General features: G+C 50.5%; 1 protein-coding gene across 1 annotated transcript; it reads right to left on the bottom strand.

The window, feature by feature from the left end:
• Positions 1-12: 12 nt before the first annotated feature.
• bend7 (BEN domain containing 7) lies at positions 13-26,321 on the bottom strand. Its single transcript, XM_061229811.1, has 10 exons — positions 26,000-26,321; positions 25,090-25,167; positions 24,483-24,788; positions 21,690-21,812; positions 19,861-20,156; positions 8,820-9,045; positions 5,489-5,611; positions 5,016-5,066; positions 1,899-1,952; positions 13-1,788 (listed from the first exon to the last, which is right to left on the bottom strand). The coding sequence occupies exons 1-10, from the start codon at positions 26,061-26,063 to the stop codon at positions 1,706-1,708; spliced, it is 1,404 nt and encodes a 467-aa protein (XP_061085795.1). The 5' UTR covers positions 26,064-26,321; the 3' UTR covers positions 13-1,705.

Genomic DNA, 26,321 nt, shown 5'->3' with positions numbered 1-26,321 from the left:
GAACACCAAAAGTATGAGACAATTATTTATTATTTCAAGAATACTGATACTCTAGGCAAGTCAATGGGCAATACCAATATTGTAAGGCTACTTATACTTTACATATATTAAGACAAAGGAACCAATTACAGATTTTTGGCCTTGTACACACCTTGTACAAAACAGCAGTTGGGGCCACGGTAAATACTGTATATTTCACATACAAATTGTAAACAAGTCTCTTACATAAACACCAAGTAAACACCTGTACAATTTTACATTATGTCCACATCTCTGTTGTTCCTAAACAATAACTTCTAGAACTTCAACGTGTACATTAGCGGAAGCCGTTGGTTTATCTCGAGTCGATAAACCGATTTATTCAAGCCCAATTAACCAAAATTAAAGTGCTCAGACGTTTATCCTGCATGGAGTTTCTGGTTGTTAACACACTGTAATGTAACATAATAAAGCATCTAATAGAAATACCATATTTCTAACATTACATCTTAACAATACTAAATATTCCTTTAAAGATAGAAATTGTATTTACAAATTCAAATTATAATTACTCACACTATGAAAGGCATGGAGTGAATAAGAAATGGCCACATAAAATCACTTTTGATGCATTTATTTGTTTTTTGTTTTTTTGTCGTCTTTTCACTACTTTCTTTTTTTCATTATCGTTCTCTTTCATTATAATTCTCTTGAGGTGTTTAGTGAGCAGACCGTTATTGTAGATTGCTGAAAGCCAATTTATTGTATTGTTCCTAATTGAATAAGCAGTTTTCCCATACAAGATCAGAGCAGTAGACACGTGGGCATTCGTTAGTCCTGGCAGAGCAATGATGTTCAATTTGAATTGTGTGGAATTTAATCTTGTTCTCTCAAATGGAGAGACTTAATAACAGCTCGTCGGTTACAGTCAATTAAGAAAGCGGCCCACAGCTTTCAGTCTGCGGCGACGAACGAGCGCGCGCATTCACAAGGAACGATTATGAGTCGGACGATTTCACAGATTTGACAAATAGTTTTATGTGTATAAGCTGATATCAGACAGAGTGGAAGGTGAGGCCGTGGATAACATCAAGATCAGTAAATACTTCCTGCTCCCGTGGATGATTCATTTTCGCGAGTACGAGAAATCATCGAGAATGACTTCCCGTAAGACGTTACTACTGTGTGAAAGCCACAACATTACCAGACAAACGGACAGCACTGCAGAACTCGGCACATCGAACAGATATGCATTTGGAATGGGGACACTGTAGACCTTGGAACGTCCACCAGTAACACAAGATAATCCGTCAATACACACTGAGGATATCTGGTAGGCCTCGCTCTCAACGATACCTGCGTTAAGGCATCGACAGTCTGGAGCGTGAGTAACACATTCAAATGCGGCCGAAAACCTACTTGTTCCAAGGACTGTGTGGGAGGGTCCCTAGAGAGAGCACGGCTCTCTATAACTACACAGTCTAAAAGGTCTTCGTTTGACAAAACAGTCACACCATGTTGCAGAACACCGCGAAAGCAAATTAGACTTACCTCACACTTCAGTAATGGCATTCTTAGCAACGATGAAAAATTAATCAGTCTCACAGTAAAATAACTACAAGCTCTCCAGAACGGACTTTGGAAGTGGCACATAGTTAAAAGTGAGGGCCGCGAAACCGCCGTATCGCCGACAAGCAGCCGCCGTCCGCCCTGAGGGGAATACGGACTAGGGGGAGACGTCCTTCATGGGGGAGACGTCCTTCATGGTAGTGCCGTGACAGTCTTCTCCCGGCTTCTCACACTCACAGCCTAGCGCACGAAAGATGAATACGGCAAAGAATATTTGCAGTTATTTTGAGCGCGCGCACGCACACAGACACACACACACACACAGTAAAGTAGCAGTTCACGTGTGTTACCTGTTAGAGGTAATACGCGTTCCTTCCTATCTTCAGAACACTGAAATTCTTCTTCTGAAACGAAGAACAACGAAAACAAAGACACAAAGCAGTCATTATAGCTGGCTTACAAATTACATTACATTACAAAGCATTTAGCGGACGCAAGCGACGTACAATGATCCAGAGCCACGCACAATGTACTGGCAAATGGTAAATGGTCTACGTTTACATAGCGCCTTCATCCAAAGCGCTGTACACTTAATGCCTCTCATTCACCCATTCATACACACACTCGCACACCAACCAGCAATTGGGGGTTAGGTGTCTTGCTCAGGGACACTTTGACACACCCAGGGCGGAATCGAACCGGCAACCCTCCAACCCTTCCCCGGTGCCCTGGCTAAATTCCCAACCCTGGCTCTCTCAACCTGCCACCTAATCATCCCCTGATTCAATTGGCAGTGAAAACATTGTTCTCAGCCCTCACCTCAGCTGGTGTGTGGTGAGCTCTCTCTCTCTCTCTCTCCCTCTCTCTCTCTCTCCCTCTCTCTCTCTCTCTCCCTCTCCACCTCAGCTGGTGTGTGGTGAGCTCTCTCTCTCTCTCTCTCTCTCCCTCCCTCTCCACCTCAGCTGGTGTGTGGTGAGCTCTCTCTCTCTCTCTCTCCCTCTCCACCTCAGCTGGTGTGTGGTGAGCTCTCTCTCTCTCTCTCTCCCTCTCCACCTCAGCTGGTGTGTGGTGAGCTCTCTCTCTCTCTCTCTCCCTCTCCACCTCAGCTGGTGTGTGGTGAGCTCTCTCTCTCTCTCTCTCCCTCTCTACCTCAGCTGGTGTGTGGTGAGCTCTCTCTCTCTCTCTCTCTCCCTCTCCACCTCAGCTGGTGTGTGGTGAGCTCTCTCTCTCTCTCTCTCTCCCTCTCCACCTCAGCTGGTGTGTGGTGAGCTCTCTCTCTCTCTCTCTCCCTCTCCACCTCAGCTGGTGTGTGGTGAGCTCTCTCTCTCTCTCTCTCTCCCTCTCCACCTCAGCTGGTGTGTGGTGAGCTCTCTCTCTCTCTCTCTCTCCCTCTCCACCTCAGCTGGTGTGTGGTGAGCTCTCTCTCTCTCTCTCCCTCTCCACCTCAGCTGGTGTGTGGTGAGCTCTCTCTCTCTCCCTCTCCACCTCAGCTGGTGTGTGGTGAGCTCTCTCTCTCTCCCTCTCCACCTCAGCTGGTGTGTGGTGAGCTCTCTCTCTCTCTCTCTCCCTCTCCACCTCAGCTGGTGTGTGGTGAGCTCTCTCTCTCTCTCTCTCTCTCTCTCTCCCTCTCCACCTCAGCTGGTGTGCGGTGAGCGTTCTGGTGCAAAATGGCCGCCGTGCCTCACCCAGGCGGGAGCTGCACATCGTGGACATGAACGGTAAAGAGAGCACAAACACATGAAGACGGAGATACCTTGTGCTGCGCTGCCACGCCTACACCGCTAGGAGTGTGTGTGAGGTTAATATCGATGTGTCCGTCGCGGTGTGCGATTTACGACATCGTCCAAAGCTAAATCAGCGTCCTCTCAGGGACGCTCACAGGAGAGGGCTGGGGATAACTCCAAGGACGCTGGAGTAAGTGAGTTATGGCCCACGCCCAGGCCGGCTGGAGCGCACAGGGGCCACACAGCTTCACCACAGGGGCCACACAGCTTCACCACAGGGGCCACACAGCTTCACCACAGGGGCCCAGATTCACAAGCAAGACGGCACATCAACGGGAGAAAAACCCCGCCCCGCCGTTCTCCCGGGGAGGAGAGTATTTGTGTGTAAATCTGAACGTGCGCCCCTCCGTCTTATTGTTATTGTGAATTGTGAATCGTGAATTGAATGGAAAGCATAATAATGCGGGCTTTTAATTGTCACTGTGCACCAGGCCTACATAGCAGCATCACTGCACCAGGCCTACACAGCAGGGTCACTGCATCAGGCCTACACAGCAGGGTCACTGCACCAGGCCTACACAGCAGGGTCACTGCCCCAGGCCTACACAGCAGGGTCACTGCACCAGACCTACACAGCAGGGTCACTGCACCAGGCCTACACAGCAGGGTCACTGCCCCAGGCCTACACAGCAGGGTCACTGCACCAGACCTACACAGCAGGGTCACTGCATCAGGCCTACACAGCAGGGTCACTGCACCAGGCCTACACAGCAGGGTCACTGCACCAGACCTACACAGCAGGGTCACAGCGTCAGGGTTTTTCTGAAAGAGAGAGAGGGACACCAGCTGTAGGCCTGTGGGACAGAGGCTGAGCAGACCTGCTTTAAGGTAGTCCCGAGGACTGGTCCACACAGATCTGCTTTAAGGTAGTCTCCAGGACTGCTCAACACAAACACACACAGACACACAAACAGACACACAAACATGATCACACACACACACACACACACACACACAAACACGGACACACAGATACACCCACAACGCACACACACACCCACACACACAAACACGGACACACAAACATGATCACACACAACACACAAACACGGACACACAGATACACCCACAGATACACCCACACAAACACGATCACACGCACACACACACACCCACGGTCACACCTGCACGGACGCATACACACACACACACACATACAAACATTACATTACATTATTGGCATTTGGCAGACGCTCTTATCCAGAGTGACGTACAACAAAGTGCATACCCATAACCGGGGATAAGTTCGCTGAAAGACCCTAGAGGGAAGTACAATTTCAATTTCAACAAACACGGACACACGCAAACACGGATACACACAGACACACGGACACACACACACACTCCCATCTGTTCAGTACTCGCTGGGGTGTGGAGGTGACTGGGAAGCAGAGAGGACGGGGCAGCGGTCAGGCTGGAAGGCAGCTGGGGGGTGGGGGTGGAGGAGCAGCGTCCGAGGATAATTAGCTGACATTTCGGAAGCCGGAGATCGCCGTGGGAGCGTCACATATACCATGAGCGCGGCGGAAGATTTACGGACCAATAACGAGCCAATCACAGGGAGGGCGGCCGGGGGAAGGGAACTGGGGCGAGGAACGCGGGCGGCTAAGCGCCGCAGAGCTCCAGGAAAGGGCGTCCGACGGGAAGGGGAGGCGGGCTGAGACTGCAGACGGGGAGACGTACCTGTTTTCACAGAGCGTCCGACCAAACCGTCCTCGCAGTCCACGGCCTCTGCTGAAACAAGACATCTCAGTGTCAGCGGGAGTGTTCCCAGTTCAGTAAGTGAAAAACGCCCCCATTACACTTCCCCCTCACCCTGTTTTAATAGCTATAAGTTATTCATTACCATGAGAAATTCATAATAATAATTTGTTGTTTAGCTAATGCTTTTATCCAAAGCGACTTACAGTTGATTAGACTCAGCAGGGGACAATCCTCCCCTGGAGCAATGCGGGGGTTCACGCACCATAGCCACTAGGCTGCAGGCTGCCCCAGCATTACCATTAGCCCAGTAGCAACCCCACTTTATCCCATTCAGAATTTTTAAGTTTTAAAAGATATATTATCTTTGGTTATAACTTATTATTATTTGTCAGACATTATAGTGAAGTTACGTTGGCTTTCGTTACTTTGGTGCCCCTCTAAACTGCACTCACCCCAATTACCTCTTTTTAACCGTCTCCGCGCCAGTTTGATCTGGTCCTGCAGGATCTGCACCCAGTCTCGGGGCCCGGGGAGCCTCTCGATCCTGTTGGCGGTGCAGTACTTCTCCGTGAAGGCTGCGGAAGAATACCGTTAGGTTTAAAAAACAAAACGAAAGTTACACCGAACACAGGAACAGCCAATCAATTTAACAGAACATCGATGTAAATCAGTGCTATTAGTCGCGGTCTTTTGATATCTCGATGATGATAAATATAGGATATATTGCGCAGCCCTAGCGTAAGTAGCGTAAGAAAATGTAAAGGGAGAGTGGTGAGATGAGAAGGCAGACTTGCGTTCGAGACGAGGCTACGGTTTTGAACGATTTGAAACGAACATTCCATTTAGTTTGCCTCCAATGCCTTATTAATACAAATGGATGCGACTTAGGTCTAGCAATGCCAGCTAGCTGACTCGTTGACACCGTTTGGCTGTTATAATACACTTTAATGAATAAAAGGGTTTGCTCACCTGCGATTTACCGTTAAAAATAAATCACAGGTAAGGAAACATTTAAAAAAAAATAAAGTGTATTATAACAGCGGGGGGGGGGGGGGGGATTAAATGAATAATAATAAAAAAAAATACTACAATGATAAAAGTGTATTACAACAGCCAAATAATTAAAGGTACAATAGATAAGATTTCTGTGTTAAAACATTGTTACAAGACCATTGTAAATCCCTTCCTATCATTGAAAAAGCCTCACTGACATGTTGACTCACCCACTACCTGTGTTTATAGTCCTTAAATTTGGGTTTCAAAGTTGTGGTGTTGCTGCCCAAATTGCACTCCAGACAAGCGGTCACTGAAACTGTATACTATTTCTTATTATCCAAGCGAAGACTACATATCTAGTTATAAAACGATACCAGTTTGTTATCAGTAGCAACAAGCAAATTAGCTATCGTTAGCTTGACAAATTTACAAATATCCACTTATGATAAAATATAGGCAATACGAACATAGTAGTGATTGCACAAGCGTTGTACTTCAGGTGGATATTTGTAAATTTAGGAAGCTAACTAGTAATAGATAATTTGCTTGTTGTTACTGAGAGCAAACTGGTATTGCGAACTAGGGGTCATCCCTATGTTCCCACAGTCCTATGTTCCCACATTTCTAAGATTTCATTTTTTTTCAAAATTAAATGTTTATTATTGATCGTGTAAACTGAACTTTATATATTTAGATGTCAAAATAGTCCTCAAAGGACAGCACTTGCAGATGCCTGTTCCTGGCACATAAAAGGTTGAAAAGTACTGATGTAGAGCCCTTTCCAGTTTTAAGTGAACTGCATAAATAGTGTATTTTTCTTTTTCTTATTTTGCTTGTTTGCTTGTTCATTAAAATTTTATAGATAATTGAACGTGTACTGTGTCTAAATTGCACAAACATACACTGGATTTCTTCAGGTCCCATGCAAGCAGCCTGCTGAGTGTGAAGTCAACTGAACATAGAGCTGTGGGAACATAGGGCTGTGGGAACATAGAGCTGTGGGAACATAGAGCTGTGGGAACATAGAGCTGTGGGAACATAGAGCTGTGGGAACATAGACACGCTCCCGCGAACTAGATAAGCAATAGTATACAGTGTCAGTCATCGCTTGTCTGGAGCTACACGTTCCTTTTTATCGCTTTACGTGTTCAATCATCCATGTTTAGCTTAACCTTTATTCCTACCCTCTGCATCATTTGTGGTAGACCATCATATCTTAGTTATATAGCCAGCTAGTTATGTAGCCAAATACTCTTGCTCACAATATAGTTAGCTAAAGTGAAAACTTCAAAAAGACGAAAACTATAAATAGTGTTGTGGAGCACACCAAAGTGAAGATTTCATAAAGTCACCTGTTCGGCAAATATTTTCTTACAAGAACACTACGAAAAGACGGCAGGCTCTGTTGCGTTTGTCACTGTCAGCTTTCCAAAACAGTGCACGAGAACACTGAACTGTATAATAACGATTTATATTACACGCTATATTCATAGACTGTGGGTTGTGGTTTGAGGTTATTTGTTATTGCAATTCCTCTCTTGGCCATTTAGAGTCCAAAATTACCTATTGTACCTTTAACTTTTCTCTCTCTCTATGTTTATCCCATCAGCAGTGCCTAGGGGGCAATGTTTATTAATGATCTCTGCCCAACAAAAGCACCTCCTACGACTTCACCGTATCGAGGGGAGGATGAATGGGGCCATGTACCAGGAAATTTTGGGCGACAACCTCCTTCCCTCAGTGAGAGCACTGAAAATGGGTCGTGGATGGGTCTTCCAACATGACAATGACCCAAAACATACGGCCAAGGCAACAAAGGAGTGGCTCAAAAAGAAGCATATTAAGGTCCTGGAGTGGCCTAGCCAGTCCATCCATCCATCCATTATCTGAACCCGCTTATCCTGATCAGGGTCGCAGGGGGGCTGGAGCCTATCCCAGCATACATTGGGCAAAAGGCAAGAATACACCCTGGACAGGTCTCCAATCAGCCTAACCTGCATGTCTTTGGACTGTGGGAGGAAACCGGAGTACCCGGAGGAAACCCACGCAGACACGGGGAGAACATGCAAACTCCGCACAGAGAGGCCCCGGCCAACGGGGATTCGAACCCAGGACCTCCTTGCTGTGAGGCGGCAGTGCTACCCACTGCACCATCCATGCCGCCCTGGCCTAGCCAGTCTCCAGACCTAAATCCCATCGAAAATCTGTGGAGGGAGCTGAAGCTTCGAGTTGCCAAGCGACAGCCACGGAACCTTAAGGATTTGGAGAGGATCTGCAAAGAGGAGTGGACCAAAATCCCTCCCAAGATCCGTGCAAACCTGGTGAAAAACTACAACAAATGTCTGACCTCTGTGCTTGCCAACAAAGGTTTCTCCACCAAGTATTAAGTCCTATTGTTCTATGGATCAAATACTTATTTCATGTGAAAATATGATATTAAATTTATAAAATTTATATGATGTTGTTATTGTGGATTGTTTTGTGATATTCTGTCTCTCAATGTTAAAATGTACCTATGATTAAAAGTCTACACAGTTCCATTCTTTGTAAGTGGGCAAACCTACAAAATCAGCAAGGGATCAAATAATTATTGCTCCCACTGTATGTTTACAGTGTCCTCGTTGGCCGTAACAGCAGCCATTTTAGTTGGCCGCACACTACCTTTTCAAGCTGTTCGCTAATGTTTGCCAAAAAGTTTTTATATGTCGGCGAACATCAGCCAACGTTTGCTAAGGTTCGTTGTCTTGAACGCACGTCTGACCCATGCTAGCGTCGAAAGACGCCCACCTCTGATGGCACCCACGATGTTCTGGTCGAGCCCCTTCCTGTTGTCGTTGAGCCCCCTCTTGCGCTTGCCGTTGGGGAGGGAGTTGGCCAGCGTGGTGTCATCGAAGAACGCGCACACCAGCTTCCGGAACAGCAGGCTGCCCGAACGCGTGTAGTTGACCAGGATGGAGTCCAGCTGGGCCTTGGGAATGTAGACGTCATAGTCCTCTGCCAGCTGCACCTCCGGCTGTACAACACACACACGCACTCATGGGAATGTACACGTCATAGTCCTCTGCCAGCTGCACCTCCGGCTGTACAACACACACACGCACTCATGGGAATGTACACGTCATAGTCCTCTGCCAGCTGCACCTCCGGCTGTACAACACACACACGCACTCATGGGAATGTACACGTCATAGTCCTCTGCCAGCTGCACCTCCGGCTGTGGAGACAAAACACACACGCACACATACATACATACATACATACACACACACGCACACATTGTGGTGGCCCGATCAAGGATCAGTACACCACTGAAGGAGAGCGGGCTGTTCGACGGCGCCAGGAGCTGGGGAAAGTAATTCACGGTGAATATTTCCCGCGTACGTATTTAAGGGACCGGCACCTTGGAAAGAGTCGCGCAGGAAAGAATCAGCACCAAGGTTAGCACCACCGGAACGCGTGCGGAATGCACGCCACTAACCTCTCTAATCAACCAGGCACAGCTCCCCCGAGTTGGAGGGGAGATCAACACCCTACAAAAGGGTGAACTCGGGAGCAGAGCAGGGCTCAGGGGCGAACGAGAGGAGACACGCAGAGCCAGGGCGAGTGAAAATCACGTGAGCCCATCAATCCGGCTAGAAGCCAACTAACCTGTCCATTTAAATTCTAGACGCCTAGGCGGGGGAAGAGGACTTCCGAGGCCGGGAAACCACGGGGAGTTAACGGCCCCACAGCGGACACAGACGGGTGAACCCTGCCGCATGAAGTCCGCCTTCGTTTGCCGTTTTTTGAAATCCCTAATTTTTTGAGCACGGACTTATTTTCTAGTTTGCCGTTTTTTTCCTTTTTGTGACCATATTCCCGTGTTTGAGAAGGGAATTTTTTTCGTTTGTTCTGGACACTGAAGAAGTGCCCTGAAGGCACGAGCACAAAAAAAAAAGAAAAAAATTATAATAAATCACCAATTCTACTCTCTCTCACTCTACCAGCGGGTTACCACATATGGTGGAGAATGCATGTGGCATGTGGACCCAGCTACCGTGAGTGAGAGACCCAGGATCAGATTCAGCCCCGCCCCCTAACATGGAGGAAGCCATCACCGCGCTATTGCGCTCCCAAGGCGCCCTGCAGAAGGCAGTGGCGGAACTTTGCCAGAAGAGTGGACCGGCGGCGCCCCCCCCGAGCGCCAAAGGATCTGTTACTCAAGCAGACACCGGACGATGAGATCGAGGCGTACCTGGAAACGTTTGAGCGGACGGCACATTTGGAGAAATGGCCCCACGATGCCTGGGGCTCCAACTTCGCCCCATTCCTCAGCGGGGAGGCCCAGAAAGCGTACCGGAGCCTGCCCCCAGCTGAAGCCCATGACTACCCAACCCTGAAGGCCACCATCCTCGCACAGTACGGCTACAGCCTGCCGGCCCGGGCCCAGCGGTTCCACCGGTGGACGTATGACCCCACCCTCCCTGCGCGAGCCCAAGTGATGGACCTGGGGTGGCTGACCCGGAGCTGGCTAGTGGAGGGTGACGGACTGCCCCTCCTTGACAGGGTGGTGTTGGCCCGCTGCGTCCGGGGCCTGACACCGGACGTAAGAAAGTACGTGGCCCAACAAGGGCCCCAGACCATCAACGCCCTGGTCAATCTCCTGGAGAACCACCAGGTGGCGCAGGAGATGATCCGGACGACGCGACCAGAGCCCCGGACCAGACCTAAGTGGACTGAGCATGACAGGGTCTTCTTCTTCTTCTTTCGTATATCGTAAGATGGCCAACTCAGTGTCATGCAGCCACGCCCTCGTCTCCGGTCCTAAGTCGAAAAGGCCAGCTTCTGAGGGTGGGCTGTATAGGGGGCAGCCGGTGATTATGTGCTCGGCAGTCTGTTCAGGCTCGCCACACTCCCGGATGTATCATTGAATGCGGGAGGGCCCAGCCGTCTCCCACGTCTGTTTCCAGGATGCTGCCAGCCAGGTGTCTCTGGACAAGTCCTCAGGGATAGACTGTAGCATCTCTTGTGCTGCCTTGTTGTAGGGATGGCGAGACTTAAGCCTGCATGGTGGTGCCGGTGTTGTTGTGGCTTTGTGTAGGATGTGCCAGTCGTGCTTCTGGGTTTTTCTTGCCAGGGCGAGGGTAGCCGCATCCCGTCGGAGACTGGCTGGGGCGATTCCAGCTAGGACTGGCAGGTAGGACACAGGGGTGGGTTTCAGACAACCAGTAACTATACGGAGGGCGCTGTTGATGACCGTATCTACCTTGTTCACATGTGGACTTCTGCTCCAGGCTGGGGCGCAGTATTCTGCTACGGGTAAGACCAGGGCTTGCGTGGATATGCGTAGGGTCTGGGGGGAAGCTCCCCAAGTCGAACCCGCCAGGCGGCGGATGAGCGAGAACCTTGCTGTTGTCTTGGCCTTCACTTCATCCAGGTGTTGCTTGTAGGACAGTGTCCGGTCCAAGCATACGCCGAGGTACTTGGGGGCTTGCTGGAACTCCAGGCGGTTGTTGACAACATGCACGTCCAGTTCCCTTCTTGCTTCGCGATTGTTAAGGTGGTAAGCTGCAGACACTGTCTTGCCCATGCTGAGCTGAAGGTGCCACTTCTGGAGGTAGTCTGCCAGGATGCCCATGTCTCAGTTGAGGCCATCTTCCATCGCCTTCCATGTTGGGCGTCGAAGCATGATGGCCAAGTCGTCCGCATAGCCATACTTGGTAGATGTTGTATCTGGCAGGTCGTGAATGTATATGTTGAACAACATTGGTGAGAGGACGGAGCCTTGCGGGACACCGTTCTTCAACTTTCTGAGCCTGCTGGTCTGGCCATCGCTGGTCTGTAGGATGAAGCTACGGTTCGATAGCATCTCCATAATGAACCTCACCATGTGCCGGTCCGGGATTGTCCTCAACAGTTTCAGATGTAGTCCACGGTGCCACACGGTGTCATAGGCGGCTGTCAGGTCCAGGAATACTACTCCAGCTTTTTTGTTATCCTGAAAGCTGTCCTCGATGTCCTGAGTGAGTAGCGTTACCTGATCCACTGTTGACCTGCCTCGGCGGAAGCCGGCTTGTTCCGGTGGGAGTTGTGGGTCCAACACTGGCTCGATGCGGCTGTGAATCAGCCTCTCCAGGATCTTATATGGGACACAGAGCAGAGAGATGGGCCTGTAGGACTTTGGGTCTTCGGTGGGTTTGTTCGGCTTTGGCAAGGCTATGACGGAAGCACGGCGCCAGGTCTTTGGGAGCTTGGACCTCCGGAAGCATGATGAGAAGAACGAGCATAGCCAGTAAGATGTTCTTTCACTTTGGTGTATGACAAACTCTGGGTGGATATTGTCTCGACCTGATGACTTGCCCGGCTTCAGTTTGTTGATTGCTGCACTTAGTTCGGCTACTGTGAAGTCTCCTGAGAGGTTAGCATCGACGCTGGCTGCCCTGGAGAGAGATGATACCTCACACGAGGTCAATCGTGTGACGTTTCTGTCAGCATCAGGGAAGCGACCATTTTTCAGGAGCTGGGAAGCAATGGCATCTGCTGTCACTGGACACCTGCGGGGGGTTGTTTTTCTCCCTGAGAGCAGGTTGATGGTCTGCCACGCCTTCCGGCTAGAGTGGGTGAAGTCGATAGCTTCCACTACTTCAGTCCACCTGGCCCTTCGGGTGTCGTCCAGCTTCTGCAGTAGGGTTGTTGCTGTTGCGTCCATTTCTTCCCTGGAGCTTGCCTGCTGGTGTTGGCGCAGCAGGCAGCTGCACTCCTCATCCCAGCCCGGGATGTAGTTTTTATTGTAGCCACGTGGGATGTTGTGCTTTGCTGCCCTGAGGAGGACTTCACAGTAGGCGGCATATGCAGCATCCACATCAGCTGCTTCTGGGTCCAGGAGACCAGCAGTTTTTTCCGTTTCCGCCATAAACTGCCGCCAGTTCGCCTTCCTGAAGTTCCATCTCCTGACCGGTTTGCCAGCTACCGGCTGTACCAGTGATGGTACTTTGATGATGGATGGCCGGTGGTGTGAACGAGGGAACCTGTCCAAGACACATCTCTCCGGTTTCAGGTCGTTACTGCGGCATACGGCAAAGGCCAGGTCTGGGTTGGTGTGAGAGTTCCAGCGTGCAGAAAAGAAGCTTGGGGGCTCCTTTAGGTCGAAGAGCAGCAGTGCCTCAGCGTTAGAAGCCCACTCACTCAGCGCTTCACCATCCTGTGATGTGTGGTTGTAACCCCAATCTGTATGTTGGCAATTGAAGTCACCTGCATAGATGGCGGGAGGAGTCACAGATGGTAGTGATGATACAGTCAGCACAGTTGATGGGGGCTTGTATACATTCACAACAGATGTTTCTTGGATTTTGGTGACCAGCCACTCAATGTTGCAGCCGGGTGGAGATTGACTGGTGGCTGACCAGCTCAATCCTTCCCGGACAAAGGTTGCCATTCCATGCTTCTTGCTGTGGATGGATCCGGTGAGGAAGAACCCAGGCAGTTTGAGGTTGTCGTCAGAAACCCAGTGTGTCTCTTGCAGGAGAACAGCTGCCACTTTGTTGGAATTGGCGAGATGCCTGATGACTTCGAGTTTGGCGATGGTAAGGCCCTCGACGTTGAGTTGGAGCACCGACAGACCTTGGTTTTCGACGGTGGGGGTGTCCGCCTGTCCTGGCGAGGACGTTCTCTGCCTTGGTCTTGACCTCGGCTTGTACCTTGGTCCGCCAGCTCGACGATTCTTTGGCGACATTAGTTTCATGAGTTGGTCTCGCACCATTTCTCACTACTCACAGGAGAGGCCGCGTGAAGGCTGTCGTCTTCCCCCCCAGGAGCAGGGTCGAGGCGGCCCGAAAGAGGGAGACGAGACGCTGCTTCGCCTGTGGCCGGGAGGGCCATCTGAGCTGGGACTGCCCGGGGAGGGAAGAATCCATGGCTACCGCCCCCGAGATGGGCGGACCCTGCCACTATCTCACCACGTGCTGGGCTCACAAGGGCACGGCCGCCCCACGGCTGCCCGTCCGGATTGGGGGCCACGACGCAGAGGCCCTGCTGGACTCTGGAAGTGCAATTACGCTGGTGAGGCCTGGCCTAGCAGGAGAGGGGCGAGGTGACACAATCGCGGTCACCTGCATCCATGGCGACGTGAGACACTACCCCACCACCCAGCTAACCACCGCCATCCCGCGGGGGCAATTCACTGGGAAGGTGGGCGTAGTTGAAAACTTACCGGTGGAGGTGCTGTTGGGCCGGGACTGTCCGCTGTTCCTCACTTACTGGAAGGAGAGACCCACCCCCGGGAGACCGGCCGCCACCCCAAGACCCCGGCTCCGAGGACCCCGGGGGCCCCACCCGGTTTGGGCCGCCCCGTCCGCAGAGAGTGACAGCGAGGAGGCCTCGACCCCCGCCAGGAGAAAACCAACATCACAACCCCCTACTGGGACCACTGATACCGCCCCGGAGGGCTCGACCCCACAGCAACCCCTGGTGGCCGAACACAGCAGCACAGGGGAATTTTAGGGGTTCCCACATGAGACCCCAGGTGCGCCAACAGCGTTCGGCTCCACCCAGCTGCAAGATCCCCTCCTCGCCCAGTCCTGGAAAACTGCAGCCTCTATCGAGGGCGTTCCCCAAGGTGGGGTGAGCAGGCTGACCATACCCTATTTTAAAGTACAAAATGGCTTACTGTATCGTGTGGGTAGGGTTAAGGAGGACGAAGTGGAGCAGCTACTTGTTCCCCAGACCCACACTTCCAAAGTCCTGTACCTCGCCCACACCCACCTGTTGGGGGCGCACCTGGGGCACGAGAAGACGCTGGAGCGGATTTTAACCCGGTTTTACTGGCCGGGCATAAAAAAGGCTGTGGAGGACTATTGCCAGCATTGCTCGGTTTGTCAACTGCATAGCCCAAAGGTAACGTACCGTAACCCACTAATCCCGCTCCCCATCATCGATGTACCTTTCCGCAGGATAGCCCTGGACATAGTGGGGCCCCTACCCAAGTCTAGCAGGGGCCACCGCTATATTCTGGTGATTTTAGATTATGCCACCCGCTACCCTGAGGCCGAACCATTCATGTCCGGGGTGATGAAAGAAATGTGTCGGCTGCTGCGAGTGAAACAACTGCGGACGTCGGTCTACCACCCCCAGACTGACGGCCTGGTGGAGCGCTTCAATAAGACACTGAAGTCCATGTTGAGGAAGATGGTGGCCGCCGATGTTAAGGACTGGGATCATTTACTGCCGTACTTGCTGTTCTCCATCCGAGAGGTTCCACAGGCGTCTACAGGATACGCTCCCTTCGAGCTACTCTACGGGAGGCGGCCCCGTGGCCTGCTGGACCTGGCCAAAGAAGCCGGGGAACAACAGCCGTCCCGACAGCTCTCCCTGGTGGAACATGTGGGAAACATGGACCAAAGAATGGCAAAAATCTGGCCGATGGTGAGGGAGCACATGAGTAAGGCCCAGGCAGAGCAGGCCCGGCTCTACAACAGAAATTCCCAGGTGCGCGAGTTCCGACCCGGAGAGAAGGTAATGGTACTCGTCCCCACGAGTGAGTGTAAATTCCTGGCTAAGTGGCATGGCCCCTACGAAGTGGTCGCCAAAGTCGGGCCGGTCAATTACACCCTAAGGCAGGTAGGGCGGAGACATACCCTCCAGACTTACCATGTCAACCTATTAAAAAAATGGCATGAACCCGTGCACGACTCTGCTCCCCTATGTCTGACAGCAGGGGGCGCCACTGGAACGCCGGAGGTGACCACCGGGGAACACTTAACGGACCGACAGCGCCAAGATCTCCGGGAGGGGGTAAGTGTTTCCCCTCTCCCAGGCCGGACCACGCTCATCCAGCACGACATCATCACCGAGCCGGGGCAGAAGGTGAGGCTGCGACCATACCGGATCCCGGAGGCTAGAAGACAGGCCATCCGGGAGGAGGTGGCGAGGATGCTGGAGCCGGAGGTGATTGAGGAGTCGCAAAGCGCCTGGTCCAGCCCGGTGGTGCTCGTGCCAAAACCCGATGGAAGTTGGGGTTTCTGCAATGACTTTCGGCGGCTGAACAAAATATCCAGGTACGATGCCTACCCCATGCCCCGTATAGATGAGCTGATTGAGCGGCTGGGCCCAGCCCGCTACATCAGCACCCTGGACCTCACCCGCGGATACTGGCAGGTACCCCTGACACCACAGGCAAGGGAGAAGATGGCCTTTTCCACCCCAGACGGCCTCTTCCAGTATCGGGTCTTCCCCTTCGGAGTCCATGGAGCCCCCGCCACCTTCCAACTCCTCATGGACAAAATACTGAGGCCCCACAGGGAGTATGCCGCCGCCTATTTAGATGACATTGTGATTCACAGTGCTGACTGGGAGAGCCACCTGAAGAGGCTGGAGGCTGTGCTGGGGGCACTCCGGGAGGCCGGGCTCACAGCTAACCCGGCTAAATGCTGCCTGGGCCTGGAGGAGGCTGACTACTTAGGACACACCATCGGACGAGGGGTGCGTTCGGCCCCAGAGCCAGAAGGTAGACGGGATCACGCATTGGCCTCTACCCAACACCAAAAAGCAAGTCCACACATTCCTGGGGTTAGTTGGGTACTACCGGAAGTTTGCCCGACTTTGCCACTCGAGCAGCCCCCCTACACAAGGTCACCAAGAAAGACCAACCGCACACTGTGAAGTGGTCGGAAGACAGAGAGAGCGGCCCTGGGTCAGGCACCGGTGTTAACCACTCCTAACTTTGCAAAGCCGTTCGTGTTGCAGACTGATGCTTCGGAGACCGGCCTGGGAGCAGTCCTGTCCCAAGTCTACGATGACACTGAACACCCCGTCACCTACATTAGCAGGAAGCTCCTGAAGCATGAGAGGAATTACAGCACGGTGGAAAAGGAGTGCCTGGCCATCAGGTGGGCAGTGGGTAAGCTAAAATACTACCTGCTAGGAAGGGAATTCCTCTTAATAACTGACCACGTCCCCCTGAAGTGGATGTATCGGTGCAAAGACACTAACGCCCGGGTGACCCGGTGGTTCCTGGAGTTGCAGGGTTTTAAGTTCAAGGTCGAGCACCGAGCCGGGAGACTCCAGGGGAACGCGGAAGCCCTGTCCAGGATGAACGAGGGCCTCTATAGTAACGCTCCCACCGAGGGCTGGGAGCTATGGGGGAGGAAATGTGGTGGCCCGATCGAGGATTAGTACACCACTGAAGGAGAGCGGGCTGTGCGGCGGCGCCAGGAGCTGGGGAAAGTAATTCATTGTGAATATTTCCCACGTACGTATTTAAGGGACCGGCACCTTGGAGAGAGCCGCGCAGGAAAGAATCAGCACCAAGGTTAGCACCACCGGAACGCGTGCGGAATGCACGCCACTAACCTCTCTAATCAACCAGGCACAGCTGCACCGAGTTGGAGGGGAGATCAACATCCTACAAAAGGGCGAACTCGGGAGCAGAGCGGGGCTCAGGGGCGAACGAGAGGAGACACGCAGAACCAGGGCGAGTGAAAGTCACGTGAGCCCATCAATCCGGCTAGAAGCCAACTAACCTGTCCATTTAAATTCTAAACGCCTAGGCGGGGGAAGAGGACTTCCGAGGCCGGGAAACCACGGGGAGTTAACGGCCCCACAGCGGACACCGACGGGTGAACCCCGCCGCATGAAGTCCGCCTTCGTTTGCCGTTTACCGTTTTTTGAAATCCCTAATTTTTTGGACACGGACTTATTTTCTAGTTTGCCGTTTTTTTCCTTTTTGTGACCATATTCCCGTGTTTGAGAAGGGAATTTTTTTCGTTTGTTCTGGACACTGAAGAAGTGCCCTGAAGGCACTAAGAAAAAAAAAAAAAAGAAAAAAATTATAATAAATGATTTTTTTTTTCACCAATTCTACTCTCTCTCTCTCTCTCTCTCTCTCTCTCTACCAGCGGGTTACCACAACATACATACATACACACGCACACATACATACATACACACATGCACAGACACACACACACACATACACACATAAACACACATACACACATACACGCACACATACATACACACACATTCACTCACACACACATACATACACACACACAAACACACTCACACACATACACGGACACGCATACACATATACATGCACACACACACGCACAAACACAGATGGGTTGTTCACATGAACAGCACTCCAAGCTCTTCACAGTCCCCTTTCCACCTTGATGCTATTTTATAAGAATTCAATAGATGTCATGAGACTTTTATCTTACAACACTGTCCAAGTCCAGTCCTCTCTTGTGAATACTAAATGCATGAATATCATGTCATGGTGAGACGCTGTATTGCAAAGAAAGTATATCAAGGTGAAAGAATATTAACTGCCAGTAGAAGCAAACATTCAGTGCATTATGCACTCAGTCACCACTTTATTAGGCAGACCTGAACACCAGCGTGTTATGCAAATATTTAATCAGCCAATCATATGGCAGCAACTAAATGCATAAAAGCATGCAGACATGGTCAAGAGGTTCAGCTGTTTCCCTATTCAGACCAAATGTCAGAATGGGGAAGAAATTCTGTTGAATTAATGTGAAGTGACATTGACCGTGGAATGATTGTTGGTGCCAGACAGAGTGGTTTGAGTATCTCAGAAACTGCTGATCTCCTGGGATTTTCACGCACTACAGTCCCAAGACTTTGCGAAAAAACAAAACATCCAGTGAGCAGCAGTTCTGTGGGCATTGCTAATGAGAGAGGTCAGAGGAGAAGGGCCAGTCTGGTCAAAGCTTACAACAGTGGTATGCAGAAGAGCATCTCTGAACACACAACGCATCATAACTCTAAGTGGATAGGCTAAAGCAGCAGAAAAAAATAACGAAAAAGTCTAATAAATATCGAATAATGTGCTCACTGAGCGTATACTCCTGGAAACAAATCTTCCTCCTTTTTCTAATGACACGAAATGGCTGCAATTTTGCTTACCCGTTCATCAAATACCTTTGCCTGATCTTACCTGGACTTCATTTTAGCTTAGATGATGTTGACAGTCAGAGGGCCCTATCTTGGACGGTAAGCCCAAACGCAAGCGTCGTTGCTCATTTCAAGAGACGCAATGACCTTTTTTCGTTCCGGGGCCTACACTGCTAAAATAGCGCCTGTTTCCACGGGTTGGTCTTTAAATTTGTTGTGGTCATGGTAATTCTTGGCGTTTTGCTATTTTGATTAAGCTGAATGCGTTTGCCTTTAGACCAGCGAAAACCTGTCGTTATGCCACATCACAGTTTTCATCACTATTTAATGCCATAATGTTACGCTAGTAATGCTACTGCACCACCGTACACAATTCTCTCTGTTATATAAGAATTCAATTATTACAATGTGAAATATTATTATTGTAGTTTTTGTTTTTCAAAATATGTCTACATCTACAACATAGATAGATAGTCAATTTGAAAAAAAAAAAAAAAACATGATTCTTTCAAATGGTGGCATTATAACACACTTTTTAACGTTTTAAACTTTTCTTTTCTTTCATTGCAGTGATTTCCATACGTTAAGCTATAAAAATCTTGCCAATTTCACCTGTTACTCCATAATTGAACAAAATGAATTGACAGAGAACTGAATGCCCAAGTAAGAAAAATAAACCTTCAGAAATGAAAAATACAATCTTAACGGACCCGTGCAGAAGCAGGTCTTTCTAACCCTGTTTCCGTTCGATGTTTTGCTAAATCCGCATTTAAGGGTCTGGATGTCGAACCTCAATTTCCGGGTCAGGGAAAAAATTAAAATAGGAGAGAAATAAGCGATTGGAATGAGCCCCAGATATTCCCCTGTATATGCTCAGCTGGGCCACAGCAGGGCTCCAGGGCCAGGGGCCCGGGGTGGGGGTCCATACCTCGGCGGAGAGCGACTCCCTGAGCAGGCCATACTGAACCAGGGGCCCGTCTGCAGGTGGGGGCAGGGTGGGGAGGGGGGACGTGTCGGGCGGGGCAGGGCCGTGCCTCTCCCGGGGGCCCCTCTCCCTCCGGCCGATGGGCTCGGGCGGGGTGCTGGGGCCGGGGGCCCTCTTGCTGGGGGCAGTGGGGGTAGTCGCCGCCCTGTGGACCGGCCTCCTCTTGCGGGGCCTCTTCCGCGGGCCAGGGGGCCGGGCAGGGCTGACGGGGCCCTGGACCCGCTGCTTCTCCTGAGGCCCTGGAACCCACACAGATTTTGCTACTTCACCCCCAACCCTCTGCAATTATGCGGCTTAACCACAGAACAGACACGTGACTGTGTTTAAATAACTCTAAAGAATTCCGGAATTGTTTAACGCAGGGATCTCAAACTCAATCCCAGAGGGCCACTGTGTCTGTTGGTTTTTGGCTTTTTCCTACACTTCAGTGCTTCATTTCAGTCTGTTATTGGTTAAAGAGTCTAAGGCCTAAGCTGGCTGCTCATTGAAAGGAAATCACAAAAACAGCAGAGACTACAGCTTTCCAGGACTGGAGTAAAACCTGCAGACACTGCGGCCCTCCAGGACTGGAGTGAAACCTGCAGGCACTGCGTCCCTCCAGGACTGGAGTTAAACCTGCAGACACTGCGGCCCTCCAGGACTGGAGTAAAACCTGCAGACACTGCGGCCCTCCAGGACTGGAATTAAACCTGCAGACACTGCGGCCCTCCAGGACTGGAGTTAAACCTGCAGACACAGTGCCCCCTACAGGACTGGAGTGAAACCTGCAGGCACTGCGTCCCTCCAGGACTGGAGTTAAACCTGCAGACACTGCGGCCCTCCAGGACTGGAGTAAAACCTGCAGACACTGTGGCCCTCCAGGACTGGAGTTAAACCTGCAGACACAGCGCCCCCTACAGGACTGGAGTGAAACCTGCAGGCACTGTGTCCCTCCAGGACTGGAGTTAAACCTGCAGACACTGCGGCCCTCCAGGAATGGAGTAAAACCTCCAGACACTGTGGCCCTCCAGGACTGGAGTTAAACCTGCAGACACTGCGGCCCTCCAGGACTGGAGTTAAACCTGCAGACACTGCGGCCCTCCAGGACTGGAGTAAAACCTGCAGACACTGCGGCCCTCCAGGACTGGAGTTAAACCTACAGACACTCTTCCAGGACTGGAGTTAAACCTGCAGACACTCCTCCAGGACTGGAGTAAACCTGCAGACCCCTGATTTAACACGTCTCGTAGGCTTAATCAGAAGTTCGCCGTGACCTTTTCATTCGCGTCTCAGGGTCACCTGAGTGCAGTCTTAGTGAAAGGTCCACCTCGTCATTTGGGTATTGGGCTCAGTGTTACTCAGCTTCCTCAGGCTGACAGGAAGGTGACAGTAACGCAAAAATAACTAATCAAGACCTAATAATGTGCTCACTGTATATACTCCTGGAAACAAATCTTCCTCCTATTCACTCATGACACAAAATGGCTGCATTTTGCTTGCCCGTTTATCAAATAACTTTGCATGATCTTACCTGGACTTAATTTTAGCTTAGATGATGTTGACAGTCGGAGGGCTCTCTCTGGGGACTGTCAGGCCAAACGCAAGCGTTGTTGCTCAAGAGACGTGATTACCCTTTTCTGTTCCGGGGCCTACACTGCTAAAATAGCGCCTGTTTGGACAGGTTGGTCTTGAAATTTTGTTGTGGTCGTGGTAATTCTTGGCCATATGGCTATTTCGATGAAGCTGAATGCGTTTGCCTGAAGCTGGTGATGGGTGAGGACGTCAGCACTGACCTCGCTGTGTCTGCATGAGCTTCCTCAGGCCGCGCAGCTCCTGAAGGATGGCCTGGAGGGTGCTCTTGCAGTTGCACATGCAGCAGCTGGGCTCCACCGCACTGCTCAGAGGAGGGATGGTGTCTGCGAAGCACAGCACCGTCAAACTCTCCAACCTTGACCAAACACACCTCATTCAACAGCTAGAGCAGGGCTGCCAAACCCTGTTCCTGGAGATATACCGCCCTCTAGGTTTTCACTCCAACCCTAACAAAGCACACCTCATTCAACAGCTAGAGCAGGGCTGCTCAACCCTGTTCCTGGAGGTCTACCATCCTGTAGGTTTTCACTCCAACCCTAACAAAGCACACCTCATTCAACAGCTAGAGCAGGGCTGCCCAACCCTGTTCCTGGAGGTCTACCATCCTGTAGATTTTCACTCCAACCCTAACAAAGCACACCTCATTCAACAGCTAGAGCAGGGCTGCCCAACCCTGTTCCCGGAGATCCACCATCCTGTACGTTTTTACTCCAACCCTAACAAAGCACACCGCATTCAACAGCTAGAGCAGGGCTGCCCAACCCTGTTCCTGGAGGTCTACCATCCTGTAGGTTTTCACTCCAACCCTAACAAAGCACACCTCATTCAACAGCTAGAGCAGGGCTGCCAAACCCTGTTCCTGGAGATCCACCATCCTGTAGGTTTTTACTCCAACCCTAACAAAGCACACCTCATTCAACAGCTAGAGCAGGGCTGCCCAACCCTGTTCCTGAAGATCCACCATCCTGTAGGTTTTTACTCCAACCCTAACAAAGCACACCTCATTCAACAGCTAGAGCAGGGCTGCCCAACCTACTTTGCTAGGGTCGGGCACGCCTGCTCTAGCTGTTGAATGAGGTGTGCTTCATTCAGGTTGGAGTGAAAACCAACAGGACAGTAGATCTCCAGGAACAGGGTGTTTTCACCGCTGGCCTGCCCTGGCAGGTGGGGCGAATGCAGGGACTGCTTGCTTCTGACATGACTGGCACTTTGCACAACTTCCATGAATTACAAGCCTTGTCTTCATTTGAACAGGCGTAAGTCTGTGCGTGCTGTCACAGTTATGTCCATCATACAAACTAATGCTCGCCAATCGGCTTATTTACCCTCTCTAATCGGCATACACCACAAACGACGCTGTAAGGGGGAACAGCACCAGAACCAAATTCAATTGGCTGAGTAATATAACATCCAAGTGATCGATTGGCCGACCTGTCATCAGAATGCTGCGAGTGCGTTGCTAATGTCATCGAGCGGTGAAGGTCCATGGTAGCAATGACTTCACCTACACGTCGACCGCGATGAAGAGGACCGAGGAACAGACACACTGTTGCCCTTGTAAGCCTGCCAGCGCTTTGGACAGCAAACGGCATCAGCAGAAAAACACCTCTGACATGGAATCCACCACTGCGAATTTGGCTGCTGAACAGAGGAGATGTTGGCTGCAGTTAAGAAACATAGCTTTTTTTGACTGTGGTTATGAGCACGTTTGTTTAAATATATCACAGATAGAAAGCTTTTGGACTGTCTGCAAGAGGAATATCTTTCACAGGACGCAATTCCAGGAGTGGTTATTTCCCACCTACGTTCTGAAAGTTCAAATGCAAGCAAACATTGGAAGCAGATGATGGAGATCAGATGCTGTACTTCAGGGGTCACCAACCCTGCTCCTGAAGTCCTGTAGGCTATCACTCCAACCCTGACAAAGCACACCTCATTCAACAGCTAGAGCAGGGCTGCCCAACCCTGTTCCTGGAGATCTACTGTCCTGTAGGTTTTCACTCCAACCCTAACAAAGCACACCTCATTCAACAGCTAGAGCAGGGCTGCCCAACCCTGTTCCCGGAGATCCACCATCCTGTACGTTTTTACTCCAACCCTAACAAAGCACACCGCATTCAACAGCTAGAGCAGGGCTGCCCAACCCTGTTCCTGGAGATCACCATCCTTCACTTCAACCCTAATTTGGCACACCTGATTCTACTAATTAGCAGCTCACTGAGATCTGAAGCTGTTGAATGAGGTGTGCTTTATGAGGGTTGGAGTGAAAACCTTCAGGACGGTAGATCTCCAGGGACAGGGTTGGTGACCACTGCTGTACTTAGACATGACCAATGAGAAAGGTTCCCTCAGGAATACCCTAAAACCACAAGGGGAAGCTGAGAAATAATGATCTGAATGTAACACAAACACTCAAGGTGGCTCACCTCAACCCTGCATGAACAGACCAGCCTACTGATGCTAAAATCTGGCCTTGAATCCAAATCTAGCCCAGGTTTTCTTTCCTCCCAGGTAACCGACCGAATAATTAGTGATACAGGGGCAGCCTGAAGCCTTGTAGCTAAAGTACATGACTGGGACCTGGGAGGTCGGTGGTTCCAGTCCCGGTGTAGCCCCAATAACATCGGCACAGCTGTTGGGCCCTTGAGCAAGGCCTTAACCTTCTCTGGAGGAGATTGTCCCCTGCTTCGTCTAATCAACTGCAAGTCGCTTTGGATCAAAGCATCAGCTAAATAACAAATAGAAAAATTAAACATGTTAGCACTGATTGGCTCCCAGGTAAAGGGAGGGCAGTAGACAGCAGGAGACAATCCTCCCCTGGAGCAATGCAGGGTTAAGGGCCTTGCTCAAGGGCCCAACGGCTGTGCGGATGTTATTGTGGCTACACCGGGATTAGAACCACCGACCTTGTGTGTCCCAGTCATTTATCTTAACCACTACGCTACAGGCCACTCCACCATCAGGTTAAATAGTCAGTGAGGGCGCACACCCACCGTTGGCTTTGAGCGTGCTCTTGGCCGTGTTGAGCATCCTCAGGGTCTTGGAGCGGGTGCCGTACTGCCCGGGAGCCTGGGGCCGGTAGGGGGAGTGGGGGCTCCAGTCGCTGGGCTGAGGCTCCTCGGGGACCAGGCCAGCCTGCCGGCTCCAGCCCAGTTCCAGGTCCAGGTCCTGGGGCTCCTGCTTCAGGCCCTCCCCCTCCTTGCCCACACGCTGGTACATGCGGCCTGCCTTGTCGTTGAGCAACCTCATCATCCCGGTGATCTGCCTCTTGATCTCCACGCCCTCGTCACCTAACCAAGCTGAACAACAGCTCTGCTTTTGACTCGAATGGGGGGTGTCTTACCAACACAAATGCTCCAATACATTTACATCGTCAGAACATGCACTCCTCCTAGGCTACAGATGGCAGATGACAATAAGCGATTTCAAAACCATCTGGTTTTGAAACCTCCTGAGTACACTTATACAATGCAAAGTGTCAGGTTTAGAAACCAATTAGGCTTAACATTTAAAACGTTGCCCGCAAATCTGTGGTCGTGCCACCACACAAACATACAAGCAGCCATTTGTTTTCTGTCTTGGAAACAAATAATTTTGTACCTTCAGGCATGGTAACGCTTTTCAGTTCTCCATTGACATCAGCCGTCTCTGCGTTGCCAAAATATTCAGCTTCAAAATCTGGAAGCGGAGATATAAGAACCATCGGTTTCCAGTGTTCAACCAAGCGCTAAAACTCGTATCCTTGCGCAAGTAGAACATGTTATACAGGCGTTCGGCAATACTAATAAGTCCAGATATTGTAATCTACTTCACAGGTATTAATATAACCTATATCCTCTAAATATAACAACTTTTTCTGATATTTGGGAAAAACATGTCTTTTTGATCGAGCAGGATGGCGCCTGTCTGTGACTATGGGAAGTCTAGGTAGACTGGCCTGGAGCCAATATTCATTCCTACACTTGACAGCTTCGTCTCTACCACCTGTAGGTGGAACATAAGTCATCCCCTGACTGAGCGTCACATCATATCAGACAGTTGTTGTTTTTTTACAGCAATTGGTCTTTACAGCAATTCCAATCACAAAAGTCAATACTAGACATTACTCGTTTTGCAAAGCGTGAGTACATGAACTAGTAGTCTTACAATACCGCTACAAGAAGACAAATTAAAGAGAAACCTGGTTAATAAATTTTGGGTAAATTGCCACCGTTCTTCATAACAAGAGAGCCGAACTGGCTAGCTAGCTAATACAATGGTCGAATCAAAAAGCCACTCAGTTCGTCATGGTTTGAGTAGCAACTGGTCAGAACTGGACAGAAACGTTTATTCATTTAGCAAGTTTACTCAATTCCCCGTGGATGAAAACATGACGAGAACTGGCCAGACATTGCAGGTGGATTACTCGTTCTTTGTCGTATTTAGTCTCATTTATCCCTTTTTGTTTACATTATAAAAGAAGAGCGGCTACCAACACTGCAAGCAACATCCTGAAAAGCCCTCGTCTTACCTTCCTCATTAACCAGTTTAAAGCTTTGCGATTTCCTGCTCCGTCTCCTCTCTGAAAACTCCATTCTTCCAAAAAAAAAAAAAAAAAAAGAATCTGTGCAATTCAGATCCAGGGATGAGACAGAACTCAGGAGATCGCGCCGTACATCAGAATAAACTGCAGGACCAAGGTCCGTCTCTTTAATCAGCGAAAACTCCTGCTCATTACAGGATTTCAGTTCCAACTGCTAAACGTCACATTCATTAGGTCATTTTGAGTTTGAACGAGCGTTCGCGCAATGTCACGTTTTTATAAACATCTGACGCTGTTTTCCTTTCTTCTT

The sequence above is a fragment of the Conger conger genome, chromosome 19 (assembly GCF_963514075.1).
Source record: "Conger conger chromosome 19, fConCon1.1, whole genome shotgun sequence".
Lineage (NCBI taxonomy): Eukaryota > Metazoa > Chordata > Actinopteri > Anguilliformes > Congridae > Conger > Conger conger.
The sequence above is the reverse complement of the archived record's forward strand: the minus strand, read 5'-3'. Positions and strand labels throughout refer to the sequence as shown.